General features: G+C 35.3%; 1 protein-coding gene across 1 annotated transcript in view; it reads left to right on the top strand.

Annotated features, from left to right (window-relative positions):
- Positions 1-3,681: 3,681 nt before the first annotated feature.
- TP53I3 (tumor protein p53 inducible protein 3) overlaps positions 3,682-21,756 on the top strand; it is a 196,837-nt gene continuing 178,762 nt past the window's right edge. The window contains exon 1 of the mRNA XM_044062759.1: positions 3,682-3,824. Within this exon, the coding sequence (XP_043918694.1) occupies positions 3,687-3,824 (138 nt within the window). The 5' untranslated portion in view covers positions 3,682-3,686. The remainder of the gene's footprint in view (positions 3,825-21,756) is intronic.

Raw genomic sequence — 21,756 nt, 5'->3', positions numbered from 1 at the left:
TTTTTTTGTGTTCATCTTCCTTGTGTACATAATGTTGAGTTTGAATGAAATCTCACAATACTTTCTCTAGGAGTTTCTTTCCATCCCTTTTGTACCATATTTCCATATCAGTTTAATGTCATGAGCTCTAAAAATAATGTTTTTAAAGCCTTTCATTCTGTTCTTAGGAGGAGACCTTTAACCTGTTGAGTTACTATGGATTTACACCCATTTACTGTGTACTTATTGAATTTGAGGCTCTTTTACCATGTAGTGTTAAGAGTACAGGCATGACATAAATGACAAGAAACCTAATACCATTGATGGAAAAAAAAAAATTCAGGTCTAGTCCTAGCAGCTAACTGAATCCTAGCTTTACAAGAAAATGCTTTTTTCAGGCATTATTTAAACATGACAAAGAGCAATAAACAGAGAATGGCAATGGGAATAACTTACTGATATCAAGAGATTCTGAAATTAAGCAGAATTTCTGAGTAGTGCAGTTCTATATAAATGGAAATAATGTCTTGCATGACAAAGTAGGGAATTATATACTCTCATCTTCTAGGTTCATAGACTGCATTTTGTAAATAATAAAATTTAGCCAGAAAACAAAAATTTGTTCCTATCAGGTCATTTGTGTTCAGTTCAGATATAAATTAGAAATACTTACAATACTGCTGATTCATTGCTCCTTTGACCATAGTGGTCTTTTACATGGCATACAGGCCCAAAGATGACTCCTGCAGCATGACCTAATAGGAAGATGCCTTTGTATTTAGGAAAACAGAGTGGTGGAACTAGAGAAAGTGTGGGTAAATATTCTCCTAAACAGTAGAGTCAGAAATATTAGCTGCATTATCAGCATGTTTTTGGCTGCAGCTTTCATACCCTACACCTGCCACTCATTAGCACCACTGCCATGGCTCTGCCTTTTTGTGGGCTAGTCATCGGAGAGGATTCATTTCTTCTATTTTATGCCTCAGCATTTCCTCTATTGCATGCCTCTGCAAATGGTGAAGAGGTAGGTATGCAGTAGGAAGAGTGATGGCATGTCACGTTCACATGCAGGTGACCTGACCCCTCATATAGTCCTATGTTACTTGTTCAATAAAATGTCTTAGCAGGTTTCCCTGAACACCACCTCCAGTGCTCATGTCACTTCTTGAACCTAGTTTGTCTGGGTTATATTCAGGGCTTTATTCCTATGAGCTCTTCACTGAGGCATTTTTGGTCAGAACTACTAAACAAAATGAAACTTTTAAACAAATTATACTATAACATTTTTTAGGTATTGTAACTTCAGTGTCAGCTGTAGAATAGAAAGTGATACAAGGAGTCTTCCCTTCCATTGGTAGAGTGAGAACCCTCCCCAACACATACACACACATATAAAATAGTTGTTTCTGTACATTCAGCTAGTGCAAATCAGTTGCAATCTGACTGATCCAGTTCAATAGTTATCTCTTAATTCCTAACATTGTTAATTTAATTTTTGTCAAGCTCTTGGGTTAACTACTGTTATAGCAGCTGCTGTAAGTGTAGTGAACAGAATCAGACAGATGCCATTATCTGCTGTCTGCTTGGTGTACTGCCTGCTAACAGTCTGTACTCTAAAAGCATATCCTACAGAACCATACACATACCAGAAATCTCAAATGTGTTACAGTCAGCAGCAGAAGGATATCGCACTAGATCTTGTATTTCTTTAAATAACGTATTTACTTATTACCCACAAAGACTTCCATCCATACAGGTGAACTAGGTGAGGAGATCCAGTTGGGGAGACACAGCTTTAAAAATCTGTTATGTGATTTTTCAGTTTAATTTCTCCATGTTTTGGGTTTCCTAATACCATGACAGGAATAAACCCCATTCCTAAGTCAGGGTATGATTAGAGTTCATGAAGTTAGCATTGTTTCAGTGTTTGAGGTTAGCCAAGAGTGCTCTTTTCATCACCTGCAATGTGCCCACAATTGCCTCTTTCTGCAGTTCATATGGATTTTACAATTGTAAACACTTTTGTATTAGTCATGTTGCTCCTACTACTATATTAACTGTCTGGGTATCTTTCTTCCACATTGCTCTCATCTCTACTTGCAAATCCTGGTATTTTATGACTTTGTGTCTCTGTGTACGTAAGAGACTGTAATCACTGGGTATAGCAATTTCAATGGTCAATGCTACTTTTGTCTTTTTTTCATGGACAACTATATCTAGTTTACTGATAACTATTTTAGTTTTTTGAAGTGTTGGTAATGGGAGATCCCATGTGATATGAACTTCATCATTCTCTATAATGTTTTGTGATTCACATTTTCAGTGTTTCAAAGCTACATCTATATTGTAGTGAGTGTACAATCCCCAAAGCAATAGTCTTACCATATTATTATGTCTTTCAGTATACAGACCCTTAGCCTTGAGTGTATCACACCCAGCAAAGAGATGTGCAACTGTTTCCAGTTATGTTTTTCAGAACCTGCATTTGTCTGTTTCTCTTACTTTTTCAATGGACTTTGTAAATTAATGTGTATGTAGTCTACTGCCATTATTAGCTTTTAATCTTTTTGTTTCAATACACCTATCCTTAACCATTCCAGTGTCAAATCTTGGTCGATCAGAGGTTGTTCCAGAAGATTTCTGTTCTTGCTACTATATTTGTGAACTTTCCAGTTTTCTTTCCTTCCTATCTGATCATTTTCCTGATATTCTTTCTTTCTTTCATTTTTTGGCACTTTCAGTTGCTGTCTGATTTTTGTCTTCTTTTGGTTTGATCAGCAGGCACATATGCAGTCCCATGATTGCAGATCCATACATGTAGTGAATTTAAAGGAGCCCCGCTATCTCCTACAGAACAAGGAGTACATAAGCTTGGTATACACTGGTTTTCACATATTATTTGATAAGCATTAAGCATTTTTTTTATTTTCATATCTAAATGATTCTATACTTTTTGTAACCATGAGCAGTATTAAATGTTATGTTATATATGGATTTATCTCATAATCACTTAGCAGGGCCAGCAAAACTTGAGGTTTTTATTGTAAAGTTGTATTGCTACATCCACACTAAGACTAAAAATAACAATGCAGTGTTTCATTTCACAGAACTTAAGTTTTCTTCACCTGAGAAGGATTTTTTTTGTCCATCTCAAGCTGTCTGTTCCAGGAACTATTTTATATCCAGCATGTGTGCTATTCACCAAATTAAATAAGTGCTATGAATGTAAGTCTAGTTTTATTTATTTATAAGTGTTATTTCTATCAGTTTTATATACCAAATGAGGTGTAATCGGGGGACTAGTGCTTCTGTGGTAACTGCAAGTCTGGGTACAAAATAACAACTACCATTTGGCTTGGCGCTTTACAATAACCTTGAGTGCAGTTTCCCCACACACATTTCTGATGCCTTGCTGTTTACTTGCTTATGAAGTTGTAACAGCCAACACACAGAATCTGTTAAGAGACAAGAAGTCATACTTGGAGATGAGGTTTGTAGTTCAGCAGATCTGTTTTTAAATAATATTATGATTAATGAGATTTGGGTATTCTATACATCTAGATTTTTCAATACCACTGGATTAGACACAACTACCTATATTGTAAAGGATTTGCATAGCTTTAAAAACATTTACTAAAACAGTTAGGCAGTAGAATATGCAAAAAAGTTGCTGAAAAGGTTGTTTGCTTTTGTTTTCTGCAGGAATTATGCTGGCAGTGTCTTTTGATCAACCTGGAGGACCAGAGAATCTTCACTGGAAGGAGGTGCCGAAACCAATACCGAGAGAAGGAGAAGTTCTTATTAAAGTTCATGCCACTGCTTTAAACAGGGCTGACTTATTGCAGGTAAGGCTTTATCATGCAATTCTTTTAACTTTCTGTTTAACTTTGAACTGCCAAACCAGTTAATATACTCAGTACTAATCATTGCTCGCAAACTATTGTACCCTCCAGACAAATGCCTAGCATTACAAAATACTCAACTGTACTATTCACCCACTAGAGACCTTCACTGTAGCAATTAACTGTTAGTATGCATCAGTATGAAATTCAACACTGCTAGAGGCTCTCTCTGCTCTCATTATGTGTCAGAACTCTGGAATGAAATCCCCACACAGTTAAAACAGATAGAAAAGTTAAATAGTTTCAAAACTGCTTAAACAGCACCTATGCCGAAGATGGCTCTGTTCATCTGGCTATCTTTACTCAGATTACATTTCACTTTGCATCCCACTCTTTTTGTACCTTATGGCTCCTTCTCATACCGCACTTACTTCCTAAACTCTTCATTTTCCTCCTTCTGTCATACTGCACTACTAGCTACAGTTCCTCCTCTGTCCATTTATCTTTCTGCTCATTTCCATAGCTTCTCCTTTCATCGCTCTTATCATTTTAAGCTACATTCTACTTGTCTGTCTGTAAATTAGTACTAAACTCTAAAACACCCCAGTTTGATTTTTTTTCCTGCAGCCATCATGCTATAAGTACATTAATTGTTATTGTATGTTATTTCTCCATTTAATAATTAGCCAGTTTATGTTAATTTCTGTCTCATTTTTTGTGTTAAAATGCTATGTTTATGTAAGAAATATTTAAAAATATTTAAAAATCATGTAAAGGAGCTAATGTATAGGACGTTTTATTGTACAGTTATAAATGTACATCATGTGTAACTTAAATGTGGAGCTGTTCTGCCTGGGCCTCCTCTGAAAGTAAGTTTTATCCAGTCAGACTTTTCCCAGTCAACAAAGACAAATAAATAAAACAGATTGCAAAATCAGTTTCCACATTTTCCTGCTGACATCTAGCAATGTTTTGAATTTATTACGTTTTCTTTAATCCTATCACTACTCTAATGCCAGTTTCCTAAACAGAAAGGAAATAATCTACTACAAAATTGCTATATTAGTTACTAGGATGAGCAGTTATGATGGATTTATAGGCTCAAAATGACGAACAACTGGCTTAATAACCTTTATTCTGCAAATATGTGTAGCATGTAAAATATAGCAGAAGCAACTTTACAAGTATTTAGCTGGTATAATCTATCTCTATGTGGCTAGCGTTCGGCGTCTTTTGTCAGAGGTCCAGAGTGATTCTTTTTTAATCCAAGGCATCCAAGACAAACAAGAAAATAAATATACCTTGTGTTTCTATTGCACTTTTAAGCGGCATTTTGCCTGATTATTGCATTATTTCTGTTTTTTACTGTTTATTTTCTTTCTTGTTTTTCAACTGAACTTTAGCCTAGATAGCACATAATATGTTCAGATCTGCTGAATCTAGCCTGTTCATGTTACATTTGAGCACTAAACCAGCCATCTTACATTAAGAGGGGCTCCCTGCACCATTGTGGTGGAGGAGTGTAGATCCAGCGTTGTCTGAGTTGGGGATTGTTGGAGGAAGGTTCACTGTGTGCTTTCATATTAGTAGATTAGCTTAAAAGTGTTTCATTTTGCCTGTATTTAAGCCTCACATTTCCATGGGTTTGTGCTCAATTAACCCAAGCTGCTCGGCGTTTGGTGTCTTTGTTAGAGTGGTTCTGCTTTAATCTAAGGCACCCAAGGCAAAAATCAAGAAAATAAGTTTATCTTCTGTTTCTATTGCACTTTTTATACTGCATTGTGTCTGCTTTTTTTTATTGTTGTGACTGCATTATTTTTCTGCACTTATTTTTCAACTGTACTTTAGCCTAGATAGCATAGAATATGTTCAGATCTGTTGAATCTAGCCTCTTCCTATTACACTTGAGCACTAAATCACCCATCTTACATTAAGAGGGGCTTCCTGCACCCTCATGGACAAAAAGTGTAGATGCAGCCTTGTCTGAGTTGGGGATTGCTGCAGGAAGGTTCATTGAGTGCTTTCCTGTTGGTAGATTACCTTAAAAGTGTTTAATTTTGCCTGTATTTAAGCTTCGCATTTCAGAATCACTGCACACCACTCTACGGGAGTTAGGAGTGCCATGTATAGAAGCAAAAGCCTGAAAACACAATTTCTCCCTAGGCATCTGTCAGTGGAATCCTCCCAAGCTTCCCTGTTGCAATATGGGCAACTCAGCTGCACACTGAGCAGAGTTGCCATAGTTTTTTCATCCCTAGCTATTAATAAAATTAGCCCCTTCATTAATCCTAGAGCATAAACTGGTCTAACTTGCCCACTCCCTAATAGTACTTTTGGTATAAACCTCCTATAATGGACGTTCAGTTTCCCACCATTTTTCCAGCCAGTTTGATTGACATGTGCATCCTGAGACAATGTAGTAATTGCCTAATGTATACTGACAACAACTTAGTACTAAGACAAACAAACACCCTATATGAGAGATGCAATTACACTATGAAATTGGAATCAGTCCACTCATGTAACAGCAAATAGGACATCAAACAGGTTGTCAGCACGCACACTTCACCTCTCACACAAGGTAAGGTCATGACACATATACCCACATATGCAGAGGTACTCACTATTAGCCTACCAAAAGAACAGAGACCTCCCAAGCACTAACCACTTGTACATACTTCAATGCGAATAGAAACCACTACACATAATAACACACATACCAGTGTCTCAGGAAATAAGCCACTAAGGCAAATCACCTCAAAATCAAATGTCTTGGTCATAGGCGACTTGATAGTGAGACACACAGATGCCCCACTCACCAGGCTGGACAAAGAGAAGGTCATGGTCAGCTGCCTGTCAGGTACAAGGATCCATCAAATCATGCATACCCTCAAGTCACTCAACAACAATTACCATTATTACACTGTCATAGTCCGTGTTGGGGTAAATGACTTGAGAAATACCTCTCTGGATTATATGAAGACAGACATGACTGAACTCTCAGACTATGTGTCCCAGCAGGTATGACCCTAGCTCTAAGCAGCATTCTACCTTCATCCAGGATGATGCCACAATAAAGACTAAAAATGATAGGCTTCAAAAATTGAATTAGCTTCTGGTGTCAGTCCAGAGGGATCCACTCTCTGTCAGTCAACCTAGGAGGGCATGGTCGACGACCACATTGCTTTGCCAGACATGGTCTGCACCTGTCTCCTCTAGGCTTTTGAATACTGGCTAAGGCTCTTGCCTCCCCATAGTGCCTTTTTCAGGCAATGTCAAAACAACATTTCTGACCTAACAAAATCCAGTCAAAACAAACTCAAGGTTTTGCTGCTTAATGCTAGGAGCCTAAACAGGAAACTGCATTTTCTGGAAGCACTCCTCACCCTGGATGATATTAACATCTATGCACTCACCAAGGCATGGTTCAAGACCACAGACAGCAATCCACCCCTGCAATGCTACAATGTCTTTCACAATTTCAGACCTTGAAATGAGCATGAAAGAACCAAAGGTGGAGGTGTACCAATCCTTATTAAAGCTAGGTACTCCTTGAGACTGGTTAAACAGTACAACTCTCCTGAGCTTCTCCAGAGCCAGCTAACTATAGGCAAAATACTCTACCACATCATTGTTAGCTATAGGTCCCCAACATGAACCAAGAGAAGCATACTGCCTACCTGGACTTACTGAAGTCACTCACCATACAGCCAAACACCTTGGGTCATGGGAGACTTCAACTATCCTTTCATTGATTAGGCGACTTACGCAAGCACAAACATGATTGCTCAGAGGCTTCTGGACTTTGTCAATACAAATGCCCTAGAACATCTAGTCTGCACCACCACAAGGGGCTGAAATGTCCTAGACCTAGTGCTTACCAACATGGGGGGGGGGGTCACTGCACCTCTCCCTATGTGGTGTCCTCCCTGGTAAGGACGGACCCTAAATCACTCTTGTTCAAAGTAATTATCAGACCTGACATCCCCACAACAGCAATAAAACTGAAAAATATTTCCAAAGCTAACTATAGCCTAATAAATGATGGTATATAAAGTTTCAAACCCCCTGCAGACACAGTCACCAATGACTCCTATGCACAGACGAACAGAAATGCTCTGTAGAAACACCTAAATGACTGTATAAACTCGGCTGTACCTGATCGGATCAAAACCAGGTCTTCCAGAAAAAACAGTCCACCCTGGTGGACCTCAAGTATAAATAGGTTATATAACAAAAGGAAGAGACTGATGTTTAAGAAGAAGCAGGAACTGACTCAGTAGAGGAAGAATGCCCTCCATAGCTTGAAAAAGTAAATCAGATATCTTTTAAAGTCCTCTAAAGCTAATTACAAAACTAAATAGCGTCCCTAGCTAAGGATAACCATAAAGCATTATTTAGCTATGTCAGAAAGCTAAAAGGGAATGCTCAGCTATGTGTCAAACTAGTGGTGGAATACCTCTCATACTGTACCTGAGGAAATTGCCAACCTGCTAGCTGACAGATTTGGCAGAAACTTCACCTGCCTTTTCCCACCAGCCATACCCTAAGGCATTCCTGACACTATTCTTCTGCCTAGCTTCCCTAGAGAGCAGGTCCAGGGTCAAAATTATGGCCTCAGTGTGACCAGATAACATCCCAGGCTGCTTACTTAGCAACCTAAAACAAAACCTAGCAGAATCACTTGGCACTCTCCTGGCTTTGATCTAGCAGAGTGGAGAACAGCAAATGTAATCCCCTTGCACAAAGGGGACCTATCAACCAACCCTGGGAACTATGAACTCATAAGTCTGACCAGCCTCATTTGCAAGGCCATGGAAAGAATCATCACGGACCTTATCAACAAGGACAAAGGCGACCTTTAAACTATTGACCCAACCTAGTTTGGCTTTGTTAAGCTAGATCTTGCTTGTTAAACCTGGTAGACTTCTCTGAGAATGTCAACAAAGCCCTGGATGAAGGTAAGACTATGCATACCATCTGTCTTGACCTAGCCAAGGCCATTGACACAATCTCCCATTCAAGTATCATTGAGAAGCTCTCCTAGCTGGGGATTACCCTTACATCACTAGATGGGTAGCCAATTGGCTCACCAACAGAACACACACTGTCAGAGTCAGGGACTCCACCTCTACCAATAGAATGGTCACCAGTGGTATACCACAAGGATCTGTGCTGGGCCCTCTTCTGTCTGGAATCTATTTCTAGAAAGTCCAGGCTAAAGTAGATAGCCTGTGGCTTACCAAGTTCACTGATGATTGCAAACTGGGTGAAATCACTTAGTCCCCCAACAATGTTAACATACTGCAGAAGGGGCTAACACAGACAGACAATTTGTGCCAAAGCCATGGACTACAACTAAACACAAAAAAGTACATTATTATTCCCTTTGGTAAAGAGAAATTCCCTCCTAATTACAGTATTGACAGCACCCCCTAAACTCAAACCCAGTGGTGCGAGACTTGGGAACATAGGTTGATAGTAATCTAAACTTGATCACCATGTTTCCACAGTGGTGAGGAAAGCCTTCTACTTTGCCCATCTCATAAGTAACAGCATCACATCCAGGTCTAATGATGTTATAACTCCACTGTACTCAACCCTCATTAGACCACTAATAGAGTACAATGCCTCCTTTTGAATGTACCTCACCAGACACCTGCAGAAGCTGGAGAGACCACAAAGGTTTCTCACCAGGAGAATTCAGAGCCCCAAACCTTGACTTACATGGATAGACTGAAAGCTCTGTCACTGTACTCTGTATCTTATAGGCTGTTGAGAGGTGATTTGTGCCTAGCCTACAGTGCAGTCTCTGTACCCAGCCTAATGGAAATGCTGTACATCCACAAATCAAATGGGACAAGAATCACTCGCTTCAAGGATCTTAACCTAGCCTGTGACATTAACAGAACATGCTGGAGAGACAAATATGTTTCCCAGAGACTGGTGCTGCTCTGGAATAGACTCCTAATTCATGTGAAGCACAGCTCCTCACTGGCCCTATTCAAGCGCAACATGGACAATTGCATGGGAGACTGCAAATTCACTTCTGGGGTTTTGCCTGTGTCCCTCATGGACAGAGAAAGTCGATGTTGATCATAGACTCATTCTATGAATAACACCCAGCTAACCAAAATCAGTTAGGGTAACTTGGGTAAAACATGGCTAAGCTTGTAAGGGTAATTTGGGTTTAACCTGGCTAGGCTTATGTGGGCTCTAGAGCAGTTAGCCTAGTAACCTCCTATGAAACTATAAACCTATTCTCCAACATGCTACTTCTTGATGTCCCTGAAATGAAGCTAATGATAAGGAACAAGACCTGGGTATTTTCATTTCCAGCCTCTAGAATGTTCTATTTGCTAAAGTACACATGAACATTTTTCTGAATGTAGCCTTTCTAGAAGGTAATGATTTGAATTGCCCAGACTTAACAATACAGAATCCCAGAATGTGAAGGCTGAGTAACCAAAAATCTGAACTTAACCTTCAAATAAAATAATGCTAGTGCCAGAGTCCAAGGAACTTCCCAAACAAGGTATAAGGTGTAAAATGAATGCTTATTTAGTGCTTTCATCCTCGCACAAAGAGGACTTCATCAGAATGTCCAAAATCTGAACTTACAGAAACTAATTCTGAGATTGCATTCTTCTTATTTTACCTTTCAAGTAATGATTTCTACAGGTCTCATAAACTTCATAAAACAACACTGCCAGCACCTGATAAAATCACAGGTTTATTCATTTTCAGCACTAAAACACTTGCATACTAATGACTCGGTTATAATGCCTACAAGATGCGTGAGCAATTAAACACAACACTGACTTGAAATTATCCAAAGATTTGATTCAAACTATTAGAAAAACTCAGATATTAACACTTAATTAAATACCCCATACATAATTCATTGTTTAACCTCCTTGGAGCCAGTGTTCCATGAACACATATGTACCATACTTAATTCCTTACCAAGAAACATTCAAATATGAATCCAAGTCTTTACAACTATACATTATAAAATAAAGTTAAAGTTCAAAATTGCATCCATGTTGTTCTACCAAATGGACTGCTACTGGGCTGTTTTAATTATTTTTTTTAATATATCTTATATGTTTTTGCATTCTCTTATGAACTTGTCTTTTCGTCTGTCCTATGTAAACTAATTTACATAAACAATAGGGGGTTGTTATTGGTATAATGGTTAAGGTGTTTACCTCACAGTTTCAAGGTACAAGATTTGATTCTTATGCTTGAAAGGGACGGTGGCTAGGTTAAAATGGCCCACATGAGTAGCTAGCCTAGTACTGGCCAATGAAACTGTGAACATAAAATATGAAGAGCATGAAGTATACATTTGTATAAAAGTTCCTATAACCCTTTGTCCTAAATATTTGTCCATTAATGGTATACTGTCTATTTAAATCTCTGTACTTACAAAACATACATAGTTTACATTCCACTGTTTCATTATTACTTCCTAAAGTGATTAAACAAACTACTTTGTCTGCTATACTCAAAGAATTTCTATATGATACCATTGGATTTGACTTAACCACAGGTCCTAACACACAGTCAACACTTATGATAACCAATATTTTTTAATAATTGTTGCCACTCCTTCCACAAGAGGCATGTCGAGTCACAAAGAAAATATCTTCCTTCTGTTCTTGTATTGTAAACTTTTCATTACTTTTAATAGATGTACAAAATCTATTAATTCTAAACAGACTTTCCACAGACTATCCTGACCATAACCACTTTCTCGAAGTCACTGTATAATCCCCTATATATATATATATATATATATATATATATATATATATATATATATCATCACCAAAGGGAGTGTGTGGAGATTGCCCTCTACAAAAATTAAGTTTAAAGGAGAAAAAAATGATGTTCAATATCCATTTCTCTGCTGCATTTTTGGTCTTTTTTGCATTTTATGACTAAAAATTTCACGTCCCAACATTTAAATAGAGATAATTTTAGACAGCTTTAAAACCTTGTAAAGAAAAAGTTGTAAGTGCTTTAGAGTTATGTAACTACTATGCAATCCCATGATAAAAAATTTGAATCTGACTTACTCTTGCATATTAAACCCTTGCTAATACTTCTTTCCTCTTCAACCCTTTTCATCTCAGCAACTCCAGCAATACCCTCTCTCTTTCTTATCCTATATACCCTTGTGCTCTTGTGTTGCCATATGTCATTCTGCTTTGTAACTCATGTATGCATTCACTCTTTTGGTAGCTTGATGTAGGTACATAGCACAACACTTTATTAATACAAGCTACGCCAAAACATTAATGAATCAAAGTGACTAAAATATCACATGCATACACACATGCATACGTACACACACACACTTCAAATTATTTGCAGAAGTTTCCTGATAGTACTTCAGAGAAATTTTAGTGCAGTATTAGTATACATTTATACCATTAAAACCTATGAGTTTTATGTCAAATTTTCTGTTATTTTTCAGTTATTTTTTCTGATACTATACACTCTCTTATATGCTATAACCTTTTGACTTTCTCAGTAATCTGCTTTAAAGTTAATAACCTGTTGCATGTATTCCATACATCTTGTAGTATGATGTGTGACATACATTTCACACTCACTTTTGGTGCAGAAGGCTGTGTGTTCTATTCCCATGCCAAGCAGACTAATTGCTGACACTACAGTGCAGCATGAGTGTGCCTTCCTTCAGATAAAAATTAAACTGAGAACTCATTTGCTTGAGTTGGTGCTAGCTCAGGTGGATGTAAAAAAAAACATGTTACCTATCGAAAAGATACTTTATTACATTTCCATCTATTTACGCATGCAGTTACAGAAAACATATATTTAAAATCCAGTTACAGAAAATAAAACACTTCCTCTTTTCCGGACTATACAATATAAACAAATGAAATATACAATCCAAATAAATTAAATATGCAATAGAAACAAATCAAATAATCTTTCAGTCATAATCTTAAACTTATAGCATTCAAATTACCCACCCCACCATTTATTCCACATCAATTTCTAAGTCTTATTCATCAGAATATTAGGATGCCACATCTGATTATACAAAAGTTTCTTACCTGTCATATTCCAAATATTCCATACTATATCTTCATTCCCCCTTTGATATCTTTAAAATAGCCAGACACACTCATTTCTATATCAATTTCTTTAAATATAATATTATGAAATTCTTTATAACATAAATCCCAAATTTCATTTAATTCTCTCACATTCTTCTTTCTGTTTATATTTCATTCCACCTTTTACTAGATTTTTTAACACCAGCCTCCACAAAAATCCTTAAGTTCTGATGCATTTCTGTATTTCTCTTGCTTTCTTATAATAGTTTTTTAATTGCTTCATCCTTTTTCTCTCCTATATCTTTTCACTATAAACATTTTCCATAATCTTTTCATGCCACCCATTTCTATTCATGTTTTACTCTACTTTAAATCTCTTTTAACAAATTCATAAAATTCATTCTCATCAATATTTTCAAATCTTTCCTTTTTTGATTTAATTCTCATATTCCTTTATATTTTACAATATGTTTTCCCATGCAATTCTTCTCCTCTCTATTAATTTTATTAAAAATCCAATGCACTTGCAAAGATGCCAAATACATAATAGCATTCTTTAAAGCCATTCCACCTGTTTTATATTTACAATATAATATTCCCTTTTTAATTGGACTATGTCCAGTACCCTAAATAAATCTGAAAATTAGATCTAAAAGCTTCTTCTCCAAATCCTTAGGAAAATAGCCAATACCCCTTAAATAACCTAATTTCCCAAAACAAACCAAATTAATCAAATACGCCTTTTTGAAAAAGGATAACGCAAATGTCCTCTAGATGTTAATAATTCTCAACAGTTCCAGTAACAAGAATTTCCCATGCTTCCTCGTCACTTCCAAACTTCCAAAGTCAATTCCTAACAAATTATATTTATTTTTCAAAATGTATAGGCCTGCAGTGTTATCTAACAAATGATATTTATTTTTGGAAATGTATATCCCTGCATTGTTATCCTAACAAATTATATTTATTTTTGGAAACGTATATCCCTGTAATGCTATCCTAGCAAAAAACATTTATTTTTGGAAATGTAAATCCCTGGAATGCTATCCTCACAAATTATATTTATTTTTGTAATTGTATACCCCTGCAATGTTAACTACATCCACAAAGTCCTTACACTCATTTTTATTCAACATCAAACCTACATTCTTCAGATACTCAGTCTCTAAAATAACATATCTTATCCACCCATTTCCCTTTGCAATAACTATCAAATCATCTACATATGACATATAAAAAAGGAATCTCAATATATGTACACACCTTTAGAATTACTTCCTTCATGTTAACACAAGCATTACTTAACACATCTTTCATCATAAGTGCAAACAACACACCACTTAACAAGTAGCACTGTTTTACCCCTCTTCTTATTTTTATTAACTTATTAAACCAACAATCCACCCAAACTTTCACATGTGAAAGCTCATACGCAGAATTTATAACATTCATAATCTTTTCTCCCACCTCATAACTTTTCAATATTTTAAGCATTGTATCATGATCTATAGTATAGTACACTTTATCTATATCACAAACAGCAATATTTCTTTCTCCACCCATATTAATGTTATTAACTACCACCTTAACAACTGATAATAAATCCTTAACACTTTTTCCTTTTATCCCATATATACCTTGCTCAGTAATTTCATTTAACACTTTAGTTAGCCTTCTATGAAGTATTCTCATAAAGCTTTTATAATCTGCATCATTTAACATCAGAGATCAACAATTTCTAATCTCCCCCTCTCTCTTTTCTCATAAATAAATGTCACAATTTTTTTCATCCCTAAGACATAAGCTAACCACTCATTCATAACCTCAAGAAAATAATACTTATTTTGTTTCTCCATTTCTACATAAAACTCATATTCTGTACCCTCTGGTCCAAGAGAACTGATTCTCTTAATATTTTTTAAATCCCCATTCAATGTATCAATCCTTATTTGTTCATTTAACACTTTTCTGTCTTCTGTAACTATCCTAACATTTCAGATCACCACTTCCTTCAGTTCTCATTTATTATACAAATCCTACACATATTTTTCTACTATATCCATAACACCAAACATTTTATGTGCAATTGCACCCCTCCATTTTTAATTGATTCAAACTTCCCCTCATCATACTTATTTTTTTCCCAAAAAGGGGGAACCTCCTCCATTTTTCCTTGTAACAAATATATTGCATTTTAGATCACAGCCCCAGTCTTTCTCCTCTTGACATAATCTATTTACTATATCCCTTCCATATTCCCCACCTACAAAAAAAAAACTTTTGTTATACTTAGCCCTTAATTGTTATATCTTACTTTTTTACTTTTTCAAAATTTTCCCCATCTATTATATTTCATTTTAAAAACAACCTGCCATTCAGTCACAATCCTATAGAAAGGAAGCATAATTACATGCTCATTCCAAAGTCCTTTCATTTTCTTGTTAAACTATCTCTCCTTATCTATTCAACCAAATAACCTTTTATTCAATTTTCCGTCTTTCATATAACTTTCTTCATTTGAAAATTCAGATACAGTAGCACAATGATCTGAGAAAGAAATTTCAACAGTCTCTGTATTTACTTCATACAAGCCTTCTGAAAATATAAAATAATCTCAGTTCCAAAATAACTTCTCCTATATGTGCATTTTATTGGTTTTCCTAGATTTAAAAATCTAATTTCATCATTTGCCTATGGTCCTTTACATCTTTCTTAATTTTCCCTTTGTTTTTCTCAAATTACAATTACAATTTGCTGCCGCAATAATATCTACATTAAGTGTCACATGTTTTATTATTTCTTCAAACAAAATTTGATGTTCACTAAGTGCAGTAGGAGCATATAACAGCACCACCACCACTGTCCATAATTTACCTCCCTTCCTCACATCACATATAACACATCTCCCAGGTCTCACAACAGTAACATAAACCACATTCATAACTTTTTTCTTTAACATCATAGGCATTCCAGAAAATGTATCATCCCCACCACTCCAAATAACACCCCCATGCCATTTCAGCTTGTTTCATTTGGTTAACATTTAACAATCTAACATCTGCTAAGCAGCACACATCACATTTATTCTTATGCAATGATGTAACAGCATTCAATCTATGCTTTTCACTAATAATACTATTTACATTTAAGGATAAAATCCTAACATTATCCTTTACCTTTTTTTAGCAATTTTTTTCTGCTGCAATTTTATATTTCTTTTCCTCAACCTCTTTCCTACAGTACCCTTTTCAACATCCTGCTCTTCCCTATCTCCTTCTTTTATTTTTTTTCCAGAACCGCTGATCTGTTTTCGTTAATCACATTATTATCATCTTTTTAATCCCGACCAAAGCTTTTATCCATATTCATCCCTTTCTCATCAAACCACTTATACTACCCCCTTTCTCATTTTCAAAACCTTGTACATTCTCTTCTTGAAACTCATTTTCTTTTCACACTATCTCAATTAATTTACAATCAGACCAGAAGTGATCATTATCCCCACATTTCCTATCAAAAATTTGCAATTTTTAATTGAATGCCCAGGCTTCCCATATTGAAAACAAAGTCTTTTAAGATATTCACCAATTAAATGATCCCCTTTCCCACAGTGAAAACAGATTTTATGCTGCTCTCAATACCTTAACATAACTTTTTTCCCCGTTAATAATAACTCAGCTGGGTAAATGAAGAATTTGACCATTTTTCATAACAGTTAATCAAATGTTCATTTCCATGAACCTTCATTAATCAACCATAATACAGTGAATGTTCACATCATAGGTTCATAGGTTCATAGATAGGTTCATAGATAGGTTCATAGATTAGTACTAGGCTAACTACCCTTGCGAGCCATTTTAAGCCTAGACAATTATCCCCTGTGAGATTCAAATCCTGTACCTTGTGTTTGTAACGCAAACACCTTAACCATTAGGCCATCCTCCCAACCCCAAAATGAACTTTAACTTCAATGAATGACTTACCCAGGGAAAGGAAAGAGTTGCTCAGCATTCCAACTGTCACACAAAGTAGAGTATTTCAAACCTACCCATGTGGGGGAATTCATCCCCCACTCACTCCCATAAATATATATACCAACTCTGAGATTACACTACAGTGGGGAAAAGGGCAAATTTCTTATGATGGCCAACTCCTTCCTTTCACTAGGTAAGTTGGTCATTGAAGTGAATGTTCGCTGATGTGAATGTTTGCTGTATTAGGGTCGATGAATGAAGGCTCATGGAAATGAGCCTTTGACAAAGTGATATAGATCCACTAGAATATCCTATGCCCAATTCCACAGTTTACTTTCATCAAAAGACATCTTAATATTTTATACAGCTTTACAGTTTTCATCAAAAAACAGTTAATTTAATTTTCATCAACATCAGCAGTTCTAAATTACAGTTTTAGCTTTCTTCTAAACATTTTTCATAACACTGCATTACATGCATTCCAGGGTGCTCAAAAAGATTTTTTTTAAATAACATCACAAAGTTTTCATCTTTTTCATAATTCTCAAAAGTCAATTCTGCAAAAGGTTCATTACCAATCTGTACAAACACTCTAATGTCCCCTGGAGAAAATCCTAGCACACTAATAATATTGTGCAATCAACCATGCTACTAACAATGCTGCACATTCCTCGTTCTGTGTTTCTGTTTTAATAACAGGTTTCTGTCTTTGTAAAATATTTTCACCCCTTTGAACCATGATTTTAGTCACAATTCATTGTTTCTTTTCTTCTGACCCACTTTCTTGACTTATAGTTATTTTTTTATTAGTATCTTGCTCCATCTCTTGTTCAGGCAGAGCTTATTCTTCTTCCAACAAACATCCAGCTACAATGTCCAACCATTCAACTGCACTTACATCATATGGTTCGGTTGCCTCTGCCATTTGTTTTAAAGCTTCATTTCCCAAAACACCTTGATGGACTTCAATAATACTGATATAATTGTACTCCATTACCTGCACAATTTATGTCAGTTTCAACACTTTTCTTTTCATCATCCTCCATCATCTGACTCCATAGTTTTGTTCAGCACACCAGCTTCATTTCAAACACAGTCTTCCTCTCCTTCCTCCATCATACCTCCTTTTGGTCCCTGGCCCTCTAGCTATGTAACCAAAAAGAGTAGTTTTTTTATTTGTATACATATATACAATTCATATTTCTACATATTTACATATTTATAATATTTACATATTTTAACATAATTCAATATATTGGTATTTCCATTATAAGTATTTCCCCCCACTCTTTTACCAACAACCAAAAGCATATTTTCCAGCATTTTTGTCATTGTCCATTTTCCATTGTATCTGATTTCATTATGTCTTTCATTCCATATAGTCCATGTTACATAAAATACAATTCTGTCCATATTCTCAACTTCATTCTGGGATCTTGCCTCATAAAACCCATACTCTATCATGTCCATGTTCAACATTTCAAAGTTTAAATAACTTTTAATCAAATCATGTTTACATACTTCTTTCCATAGTTTTTGAATTCTCTCATATTTAAACAAAACTATGTTGTGTATTTTCCAATTCTCTACATTTATTACATATTCTATCCTGTTTTCTCTTGCATGGCATATTTTCCCCCACTGGTAATTTTCCTATGGACAACCTCCACAAAAAATTATCGCATTATTTAATTATTTTATAATTTCAGTATTTCATCATTATTGCTTTCTTCTTATCTATCTCTAACATTTTCCGTGGATCCAACAAATAAAAGGATATCATAATGTTAACATACTGTTCTTTTCTTTTCTTTTTCCTTTCTAGCACATTCTTTTTTCATTTCCACAGTACAGTTTTACTGTAAAATCCTTTCATTTCTTCATTAATAACACTTTTGCTTCTTTTTTTCATTTCCATTTCTTCCCAAATTTCTCTATATTTACAATACATTATTGTTTCTGTCAGACCTTTATTATTTTTCATTATTCCTTTTAGTAATGTCTACATACTTAAAGAGGCTGCATGCACAATCAGATTTATCAGCCACTTGTTCATCTTTCATATATAAAATTCCCCTCTAAACTGGGTTCAATCTTGACCCCCAAATGAATGAAAAAAATGTCTGCAAAATTTCTTTTTCATATTTCATTAGCATCATATAAACATTTGCAGTATAAGCTATTTTACCTATTATTGTTATGGTGTTTATTAAATGTGCTTTCTTTTTGTATGAAAACCTATATGTCTTCCAGAATGTGATCATGTCTTTGATTCCTTTAATAACTTTATGCTATTGTTCATGTCTGTATTCTGTCCTTCGAAATGCTATTCCTAAAATATCTATACTCTTTTCATTATACTCTATACCTCCTATAATAACTTCATACCCAAATCCTTTGCTTTTCTTTTTATTTATGCTTAAACCAATTTTTTCTTCCACCATGTACTCATTTTTTCATTAATTATTTCTATCCAGACTTTATTTTTTATTACTACATCATCAGCATTAGTATACATTATTGGTTACTGAATATCCTCCCTTACTTGACATTTTATTAATTTCCATTACTACTGTGTTCATGATTATAGCAAAGATCATACTGCTTGCAGGACATCTTTGTTTTATACCACACTCTATTTTCAAATCTTCCCCAATCCAACCATTTACATTTAATTTCACAGCATTCTTTTCCTATATAGATTTAATTACTTGTAATATTTTCTCACTTATGTTGTATGCTTGTAAAATTCCCCATAATGCTTTATACTGAATATTATCATATGACTTACTGACATCACCTATTATGATTTTTGTTTCCACTTTTTATTAATAATATCATCAATTAATTCCCTTATAATCCACAATAAGTCTTGACTCCCCTTTCCTTTTCTCCCAAACAAATTTTGATCATATAATCTTTCTTTTTTACATTGTAGTCTTTTAGTTACTGTTCTCATGAACATTTTATAATCTGTGTTATTCAGTGTAATTGAGCTCCATTTTTTATTTCATCTTTATTTTCTTTAATATAAATTTTATCACACCTGTGCAGATTTCTTTGTACTTAATTCCTTTCTAGTCACTCTTTCATTATTTCTAAAACATCACTTTTTGCCAGTCATACATTTCTTTATACATACTATATTCAATTACATCCAAACCTCTAGATGAATTAACATTAATATCTTTCAAAATCTTATTCAACTCATTTATATTTATTTTTCTCCCTAAATATTCATTATCTTCCTTATTTAATTTTTCACCATTATATATTTCTTCTATGTTAACTTCTTTTTTATTGTATAACTCTAATACATATTCTATAATTAGTTCATGTATTTCTCCTTGTTTTTTAACTTGTTTCACTTCTTTCATTTTTTATTAGTACTCACTTTCCAACTCCCTTTCCCCCTGTTTGTACCATATAGCTTACCTACAGTGACCACCTTCTATTCCCTTCAGTTGCTCAAATATAAGCTCTCAGTTAACATCTGTCTGCCTCTCCATTATTATTTCTGTTTCTCTAACCTTCCTGCCAGCTCCCTTCCTTCATTAATGCATGTAACAGATACTTACTGATTGTTTTTGGCTTTTTCTGTGGTCTGTACCTTTCCTTTTCCAGTTTTTCTGTAAAATATACTTTATTTTTCTCCTCAGTCAGCTCACACTTTTATTTTTGCTTTAACACTGCCCTTCTGTCCTTCTACTCATCCTCCTCACTCCCATCATGCCCTGTGCCATTTAAAACACAATTTTCAGCATTTTGGCACCATGTTTTTCCCTTCTGTCCATTTCTACTACAATTAAACCTGCTTCTACCTTTTTCCTCTTCTGGTGTATGGCCGTTTCTAAAGGTTTTTGTAGTAGCTGAAGGTAATTATACCACGTATACAATTACTACTGCTTCTGCATTTTTGTCTCTGTTCACGTAATACAGGCATTGATGCATAAACAAAATTGTTTCTTTTTCTGTAGAAGGCCTCATCACATTATATATCTAATAAGACAAGCTTTGCAGTCTTCTAAATAAGCACAGGACTGGCAGTGCACAGTGTATAACTTAGCATGTGGAAAGAGGTGCGTAGTCTTCATGCATCTTTTAGTATTACAACTAGAAATTCCTAAAAATTAATTACAACCTGCTTTCTTAAGCATGTATCCTTTAGTGTAACAGATAGCAATTTCTATAGCATTGTTGCAACTTGCTTCTCATGTTAAAGTTTACATTTATTAACAGTAAAGCTTCTGTGTCTGCATTGTATGGGTTATGGCAGCTATAACTACTGTACTACATAATAATATTAGCCAATATACAGAATTGGTGTGGCAAATATTACTGTGGTTAAGCCTATAGTTCCTTGTAAGGTAGATATAAGGTAGATATACATGGATGTATCTGTTAACTTAGTTTGCACTAAATGTTTCATAGTCACAAGTCTGCCATTACTGTCTGTTACTAGAACAAAGCTGATTTATGTTGTACAGCCTCTCCCTGGTAAAGAATGTGCAAACTTCTGCTGGGCACAAACCTTGCTGTGATCTTACTTTGAATATCTGATTTCCATATTCCGTAAGTTTTACAAGAGTTGCAATGCATTGCCTTCTTTGTATGTTTAATTGCTGCTTTATTACGTAATACTTTCATTTTTCTTTTTTTCATATCCCTGCTAACTGCATATCTGACTGCTGCTTAACCTAACTTTTACATGACTTGGATCATGTCTATGTTCTTTGCTTGATATTGCTGTTTGTTTTTGTACAATACTGACCTCTTTGTCCTTATCTTATCACTTCCTGCCTAGCCTTCCTCCTACTTAACCCTACCCTCACACACTTTGCTAACTCCCTCCCACCCGCTCCTCCT

This window comes from Protopterus annectens, chromosome 2.part1 (genome assembly GCF_019279795.1).
Source record: "Protopterus annectens isolate FY-2018-M chromosome 2.part1, PAN1.0, whole genome shotgun sequence".
NCBI lineage: Eukaryota > Metazoa > Chordata > Ceratodontiformes > Protopteridae > Protopterus > Protopterus annectens.
This window is presented reverse-complemented; position numbering and strand designations above follow the sequence as displayed.